This window comes from Nematolebias whitei, chromosome 1, assembly GCF_014905685.2.
Source record: "Nematolebias whitei isolate Nwh7 chromosome 1, NemWhi1, whole genome shotgun sequence".
Taxonomy (NCBI): domain Eukaryota; kingdom Metazoa; phylum Chordata; class Actinopteri; order Cyprinodontiformes; family Rivulidae; genus Nematolebias; species Nematolebias whitei.
In genome coordinates this window covers 6,181,797-6,190,693 of record NC_056498.1, presented here as the reverse complement: position 1 = coordinate 6,190,693, position 8,897 = coordinate 6,181,797, and the positions used below count along the sequence as shown (strand labels likewise).

Below are 8,897 nucleotides of genomic sequence, written 5' to 3'. Positions count from 1 at the left end.
ATATAAAGGTGTTTAAAACCGTTCCCACACACTTGCAATATTCTAAACAATGTTTTTAAACTCTAACCACTCTAAAAAGCACAGGATGTCATGAACTCATCTCTCTGCCACGGCTGCTCTGTGGGCTCTCGGCCACGCCCACTTCTCCGCTGCAGAACAGAGATTGATAGAGGAGGGAGGAGGAGCTGTAGGAGGAAGTTTCTCCTGCAGTGTGGGCTGCACACAGGTGCTAAATAATTTAAAATAATTTATTTTAAATAAAAATTCCATGCCAACCGTGCGGCTCATCCATCAGCCAATTGTGTGTCATGTCCAAGCTTATTTTGCAAAACCGTGATAGAGCGAGTCCATGAAAAACTAACCTCAAAGTAGCGTGGGACTACTGTACGTCACATTACATGTGTATTTTCATGTGAATCAAGCAATAAAATTTTATTAAATCAGGACCCGGGGCATCACACATCTTACCTCCTATAGCCCAAAGCAGCATCTAGCCCCGTCTCTGAATGTACCAGGCTACATGACTAATCTGCATGGGCTGCGTTCAAGTGCAGTAGGACATACTCACTGCTCTGCTAAAACCTGTACCAGTGTTTCACCTACCATTATACAAGCAGGCGCCCCGCCCTGTAAACAGAAGTGAGCGCCCTGCCTAGCCGGCCCTGACATAGCGCTCAGCTAAAAAGCGAGAGGTAACACTCTGCTTCCGTCGCACTCTGTATAAACAGCTCGTAGCACAGACATGTCTCAGTCTCTGTCATCCCCCCCCCGGACAAAAATATGGAAGATATGAGCGCCCTGCCAAGGCAAGTAAATTAGGGAAACCATTGTGTACTAATTCTTTTTTTTTTTGATTTGCTCAACAAATCATGAGCGGTTTGTTGGATTTCAATGCAGTATTTCCAGTGGTTCCCAACTCTGGTCCCTGAGGAACACCACCCTGCTTATTTTAGTTGTTCCTCTGCTCCAACACACCTAATGTTAATTAAATGGTGATTAACAGGCTTCTGCCAAACTTAAAGATGTAATTAAACCACTGAATCATGTGTGTTGGAGCAGAGAACCAACTAAAACATTAAGGATGGTGTTCCTCAAGGACCAGGGTTGGGAATCGCTGAATTATTAACTTGTTACACTAGCTCCTCAGTCCTGTCAGAAATCAACTCCAAACTGAGCTCGTTCAAACATGTACTGTGTGTACGACAGGTTCAGTAATAATTGTTCTGTGCATGTTCACAATACCTCACTTCAAAATGATAAGTGACCTGGCTAGAGTAAAGATGGTTTATTTTAGTGCAGAGTTCTATTAAATATTTTAGAAAATTCATATTTCATTTCACTGGGTGGAGAAACCCTGTGGAGTCCAACCAGAATGTTCTTATACATTTAGTAAAAATGACATATGGTCCTTTGTGGACGCAGCCGGGCGCTAAATGAGTCAGATGAGCTCAGCTATAAACAGCAACATGTACTGTACACTCACACTCTTACTGAGCACAATATTCCTGGACTCAGTGAGAAAACAGCTCAAATTAACTGTTTATAGAGATTTATCACACGCAGATTTATCTTGAAAATTTTATTCACGGAAGCACTACAATCAGCTGGGACAAATTTAAATAAAATATCCAATATAGTTTTAATTGTTTAACTTGTGCACATGTTTCCATCTTCCCCATGGAGCTTTTTTTTTTTTAAATGTCCACCAAATCTAAGAAACGAGACTCTCCAGTTTAAATAGGAGTATCTCTTAAAGTGTAGCTTGCAGGTTGCCTGAGTTTGGCAAAAGGAAAAATGGTTCCTCACATATTTTGATAGTGATTAAATTAGAAATGTGCACATGACAGATCACAGACACGTGGACACACATAGATGTCCTTCCTTGTTCGTCCTGTTTTAGATGGTGTGGCTGCACAACGTGAACAAAGACGTGCAGTTCATCTGAACAAATCTTGTTCCATCTGGAGCTTCATTCAGTGTCTTGGCGTATTAGCCATGTATCCATCATCTTCCTCTTGTTCTGAAGTCAGGTAGTGGGGGCAGCAGCTTGAGCAGGGAGGTCCAGACTTCTCTGTCCACAGCCTCCTCTTCTAACTCTTCTGGGAGGACTCCAAGGTGTTCCCAGACCAACCAAGAGACAAAAGTCACTTTGCCATTGATAAGTGTGACTCCACTCGGCTCTTGTTTTGGTGCCGGTTCGGTCCGCTTGAACCCCAAAGAAATGGGTACTGAAAAAAAGGGACCGGTTCTACGAACTGGAAAAGCTTTGGAACCGTGCTGAGTCGAACCGCGCTGTACCATTACTAATGGAAAAGGGGCATTGCAACCACAACAACCTCCACACTCTGCACAAGTGAACAGCTGATGAGCAGTGTGAGATGACGACCTCTCCATGCAGGAAGACATGAAATGTGTGCAGCCTACACAAACACAACAACATCATGATAAAAACTGCTGAGAGACGCACATTTACACAACATGCTCTAAAATGAACAGAAGCTGCATTTTAAACAAACGCTCCAGGACTCACAGACGAGACGTTCGCTGACCCGTCAGTCCTGGAATCAGTTCTGAACCACTGCAACACTCATTAATGGAGGTCAAATTGAGTTATCAAACATTTAGTTGCAATAAATCTGCTGAACTGAAAACATACTGTCTGTTGGTTTAGAAGCGTAAAGGCTCCTGATGAAACTGTTGTTGAAACATGGAACAGATGAAAAAGTTGCATATTTCCATCAATTCATTACAAAAAAGATCTTTTTGACTGTTTTAATCCACAGTTTTGAACTGACTTTTGACAAAATGCACATTTTTACAAACGGTTCCGACTTCTGTTTGAGTTTTGTGTTAGCCACGTCACTGATCACCCTCTTCAGTGTTTGTGTGTGAAGCAAGCCTAACTGAACTGATGTCCCCCCCCCCTCCCCCGCAACAGATGATGGTCAATAGGACTACTGAGGTATACACACCCTCCTTCTCTTTGTCTCAGGTTCACCTGTGTCTTGTTGCCATTCGTTCCCTCCTCCCCTCCACGCCCACCCCTCAGTGTTTCTGTAAATCACCCGTCCTCTGCTTCACGTCTCATTCCCCCACAGTCCAGTTGGTTTGGTTCTGGTGCCGCTATGCATGGCTGACAGGAATGGCCTCCCCTGCACTCAAAACCTGCACAGTTCTCTTTTATTGTTTCCTCTTTATGTACATTCGTTTTTAGCTGTTGTTTGTTACGGCTGCCTCTAATAATATCACCATGGCAACCACATTCAGTTTATCGGTCTGTGTGAAGGAACTGCATTTTCCTCCTGTGCTGCTTGAAGCTGATGCTCTGTAGGAAAGATGTGGACGTGCTGTTTGTTGGTCTGTTTTGTCATCTTCTGCGTGTTGCATGGTTCAAATATAGTGAATGACCAAAGCTTCCAAAATAAAAAAATAAACCTTTTCAGATGTTTTAAAAGACCATCACAAATCTTTCTGCTACGAGGAAATCCTGCAACATTCCAGGTTTCACCAAATGAAACCATAAACTCTGAAATAGAAAGAGGTCGACGTGTGTTTACATCACTGCTGGAATCCTTTAAAATACATGATATACAGCAGATTACAACAACATTCATAACTCTGGGTATTTTTACAGTTTTGTTGCCCTGCAGCATTTAATAGTTTTAATTTGATGATGAATAATATATAAATGGTGAATTTTGAGGTTAAACGTAGTCAGCCTGTAAAAGGTTCAGTGCATCAGTTCCAGCATCAGGTCTCTTCAAGTCTTGGTCCATCTAACCTTTGGACTTGTCCATTCATGACCATGACCAGAGGTTCTCAGGTGGGCTGAGGTCTGAGTTGGACCTTTCCAGGACCTTTAACTGGTTCTTTGGAAACCAGTGGACTGTTGCTTCAGCTGTGCATTTGGGGTCATTGTCCTACAGGAGGGTGAACCTCCTGACCTATGGACAGATCCTCCCATCTGTACAGAAGAGGTAAGATAAGATAGATGCTGCTGCATCAGGGTTAGTTTTGGTCTCCTGGGTGTCCTGATTAATGACCTCTTTGCTCGCTCCATGATTTTTGGTGGATGAGCCCATCTTGGCCAGTTTGCTTTGGTGGCATTGTCTGTCTGTTTCCTAATATTTAATTTAACGGAGCTCTGTAGGACCTTCAAAATTCTGAGATGTTTTCCAACCTAACTCTGATCTCAACTTCCTACAACTGTTTCTGACGTGTGTGGGGAGTTCCTTGGTCTTCATTCTGCCTCTTGCTTGGTAGTTGACCATAAAAATGATCAGATTTATCATCCCCCATCATGGAGTGGAAAGGGGTAACGTAAAAACTGTTTTATCTTGGTGTGATGTTCTCAGTTTAGAGTTCGGATCTTTAAGGTGAACAGAACAGCAACAGATTAAAGATGTGCAGCCTCTATACACAAACCTCACTCTGGGAGTCTAGAATCATATTATGTGTAAAAGTATTTGACAAACTGACACAATTTGACAAGAACTAGTCCAAAAATATAAAACTTTAAAACGTATATTTTAATGTTTAGAACATTGTGTTTTTATATTGGCAGCTCAGGTCATTCACACTGAAAAAAAAAAAAAAAAAATCACAAAATGAATTTTTATTGCATGTTTTTGATAGAATGTCTTTAAGCTATTTGTGTAAAACCTTAACTGTTTTATTATCAACCTTTATGATCAATAATATGAAGCATGGGATGCCTGCTTTAATTATATGTGTATTTTTATATACATATATATTTGCATAAATGTGTAATGTTGGCTGGAAACGTTGCACTGAAAGGCATGATGCAGCCACGTAGTGTTTATTTGCACCATTCTAAGCTTTTGATTGTGTAAAGTTCTGAAACCATCACGTTAGTCTCTGTATTCTTCACATATTTGTAAACAACTTTTTCACATTATATCGGACCAACACTTACAGAACGGCAAGGTAAGGCAAGATTTTCACAACTCCTCCAACCTGCTCTGCAATCTCTAACTTTCCTCATTTTTCTCATCTCTAATAATTGATGACGTACAGTTTACATAGTCACTGGTGTTAATGGGAACAAGGACTTTGTGTGCCACCTAGTGAGTTTCATTGGTAGTTGGTTTGGAATTATGGGGAGATCATATTGTGCGTCCATCGTCATGATGATAATGTGTGTCTACTGTACGTCCGTTTAATGATTTTGTTGGTTTCAGTTTGTGTACTCTCCTTTAAAGCCAATATTTTTCTGTTTGTACACTATAATGGGCATGGAAGTGTGTCTCTCCAAGTTTTTGTAGATGCTACATTTAAGTCCACATATTTTTCAAGATTTATTTTTTTCTGTTGCATTTTCCGTATCTTCTTTGTTAGTTTGCTCACAGTTCACTTTTGATGCTTGGTGTGATTGCTGCATGCTGGGAGGAGTAAAGTTGGTGAGGGTCAAAGTAGACGCACTTGGAGGCAAATCTGCTGTCTGACTTCTCTTCTTCTCTCTCTTTTTTTTTCACGTCTGTGTTCCAGAGTGGATTCACACCCCTGCACATCGCCGCTCACTACGGGAATGTCAACGTGGCCACACTCCTGCTGAACCGCGGGGCAGCTGTTGATTTCACAGCAAGGGTAAGAAACCAAACAATTACAGTGTGGGTATGGGTCCAAAAGGTCCATTCACAAGCAGGAACCACAAAGATGGGATTTTACTAGAGCCTGACCGATACATTGGTATGGCTGATATTTTAGGCCAATATAGGCATCTGGGGACCTACTGGTATCAGTGATAATGGTTCCATTATGCACCAATATAAACACTTCTAAATTTCACCCCTAAAATGCTTGAACCAGCTGTAATTGTACAATGTATCCAGCAGAGGGGGGCACGATGGATCAGTTGGTAGAGCTGTTGCCTCTCAGAGAAAAGGTCGCCAGTTGAAATCCTGGCCCGGGACTTTTCTGGGTGGAGTTTGCATGTTCTCTCCGTGCATGCGTGGGTTTTCTCCAGGTACACCAGTTTCCTCCCACAGACCAAAAACATGCATGTTAGACTGATTGGTAACTCTAAATTGTCCCTAGGTGAGAGAGAGAGAGTGAATGCTTGTTTGTCTCGTTTCTCTCAATGTGTCCCTGTGAAAGACTGGAGACCTGTCAAGGGTGTCCTCTGCCCCTTGCACAGTGAGAGCACAGGATATGGGCACCAGTGACCCCCATGACCACAAAATGAAGAAGCGGGTAAAGATGATGGATGGAAGTAGAGGATAGAAAATGTGAATTTAGAGTTAACAATCAGCTGTGTTGATGCTAAAACACGGTAAGGAAGACTGTTTTTATGACCAGTGCACCACTTGTAAACCTAGTGTGGGGCTATGATGGCTATAGCATTGATCTGATTAGCTTAGCTTCATGGTTGCTAACAGCAGCGCTAAATAAACAAGCCCCTCTCCACTCGCTGTTTTCTTAGTTCCCTTTCGGTCAGTACACTCGGTACAACACAGTAGTATGTGGGATTGCGCCCTTGCCAGACCTGTGTTGTACCTCATTTCCCTCCCTCAGGGAACAATGGTTATATTCATAACTTCCAGATTCTTGCGGGTGGACAAAGCTAACAAATTTACAGCCATTATATTGGTTATCGGCATTCACATTCCCCCTCCCAATATCAGTATCTGCGATAGATTTCGGTCAGGCTCTAGATTTTATGTTTCAGAGTTGATCTGAGGTTCTAGTGTCATCTAAGGAGTATAATGGTTGGTGTCTAGGAAGAAGGAGTCATGGAGTGGGGGTTCTGTTTATCTGGACAAACATCCAACCCACGTTATATCATCAAAATGTGTGTTTTGTCTTCTCTGCAGAACGGCATCACTCCCCTACATGTGGCCGGTAAACGTGGCAACACTAACATGGTTCGCCTGTTGCTGGATCGAGGCTCTCAGATCGATGCTAAAACACGGGTTGGTACTGCGACAGAGGCTCGGGGATTACCCAGACTCTTCTCCTTCCTGTTCAGAGCTAGCTAATTCTGCTCAGGTTGTTTGTTTCTAGAGAAACACCTTTAGCGTTGTGTTTTTACTCTTGATGTTTTATTCACGTTCAGTAATAAGAGCAGAAGTGACCTGCTGAAAAAAAACAGTAAGTTTAGTCAGACATCAGTTGCTCTGTATATCCTGACCCCATTGGTTTGTTCAGTTTATTTATGTATATAGTGCCAAATCACAACAAATTTGTCTCAGGGCACTTTACAGGAACATTCACATACATAGAAAAGCCAATTAGTAAAGTTCTCTATCTGAGGAAGCCAGCAGACCTTCGTCGCAGTCTCCATTGTTGGTTATAAGTCAGGTAGCTGGACAGTCTTGTTGGCATTTCCATAGCTGTTGTCTCCACTCCTCTTTCTCCTCATTGACAGGATCATGAAGACCTCTGTCAGAGGACACAGAAACAGAATGAAATGGACTTTGTGAAGCCTACTTGAGGATCTTGACTTTGCTGACGTCCTTGCACTTTTCTGTAATAGCCACCAGCAGATGCAGAAGACCAATCTTCTGGCAATGATATTGTCAAAAGATGGCCTCAACATCCACAGCACCAAGACCAGTATACTCAAATTCAGTCCTAACAGCAACAAAAGCCTGATTACTTTAAACGTGAGCCCTTTGGAAGAAATTATGTCTCTCACATATCTTGGCAGCATCATTGATCATCATGGTGGTACTGATGTAGACGTTAAGGCAAATATTGAACAAACCAGGGTGTCCTTTATCCAGCTTAAAAACGTTTGGAGATGTCTACCTACAAAACCAAGACTGTTCAATGTCAATGTGAAGGTGCTCTTTCTGTATAGAGCTGAAACATGGAGAACTACTAAAACAATCACCCGAAGAATTCAAACCTTCAACAATAGCTGCTTCCAACTGATGCTGCAGATATGCTGGCCTGAGACCATCAGTAATACCAGCTTATGGGAAAAGAAAAAGACACTTGTCTGCAGATGATGAACGCCGGAAGAAAAGATGGCACTGGATAGGGTGCACCTTATGCAAACTGCCAAACAACCTCACCATGCAGGCACTGAGGTGGAACCCTGAAGGCAAATGGAGAGGCCGGCCAAGAAACACCTGGCGGCATGACCTCGAATCAAACATCCAGAGGATGGGATATAACTGGGGCAAACTGGACACAATGCCACAGGATAGAGACCTCTGAGAACTATGTTTGGTGGCCCTTACCCCGGGAGGGGTGGAGGGTATATGCAAGAAGTTGGTCATGCCATTTGTTTTTATTTTATTATTTTTATTTTGAAACACAGAAACATCTAGTCTGACTGAACCTCTGCTCACATTTGTCTGTGGTGACGTTATTGCAGCTGAGTGTTCAACAGAAGTGAGCTGATGAACTTGTGAATCACTGATCCAGTCAGACAACAGTAACACACTCCTGTGCTCTGCAGGACGGTCTGACCCCCCTTCACTGTGCAGCTCGTAGCGGACATGAGACAGCTGTGGAGCTGCTGCTGGAGAGAGGAGCCCCTTTACTGGCCAGAACCAAGGTGGGTTAGAGTTCAACAAGTGCTCATAAAAACTAGTCAAACTTAGATCTTACATCAGTTTGATTCCACAGGAAAGTTGTGGAAATCCTAAAAGGTTCAGGGAGTTAGGCTAAACAGGAACTTGTGAACTCACTGCTGTCAGAACATTGCATTGAAACCTATTAAGACACTAGAAGTTTGAATCAGACTTGTTATAGTTATGAAGTAACACAATAACACTGTCATACATACATACATACATACACATACATACACACATACATACATACATACATACATACATACATACATACATGCAAAGTACATATATATACATATATACATACATACATACATACATGCAAAGTACATATATATACATATATACATA

The 8,897-nt window shown here is 42.2% G+C and overlaps 1 protein-coding gene across 1 annotated transcript in view; it reads left to right on the top strand.

Moving 5' to 3' along the window:
• ank2b (ankyrin 2b, neuronal) overlaps positions 1 to 8,897 on the top strand; it is a gene marked incomplete at its 3' end in the record, with an annotated part of 215,575 nt that overhangs the window by 44,470 nt on the left and 162,208 nt on the right. Inside the window, 4 exon segments of the mRNA XM_037674797.1 lie at positions 2,939 to 2,962; positions 5,509 to 5,607; positions 6,834 to 6,932; positions 8,429 to 8,527. Of these exon segments, the coding sequence (XP_037530725.1) occupies positions 2,939 to 2,962; positions 5,509 to 5,607; positions 6,834 to 6,932; positions 8,429 to 8,527 (321 nt within the window).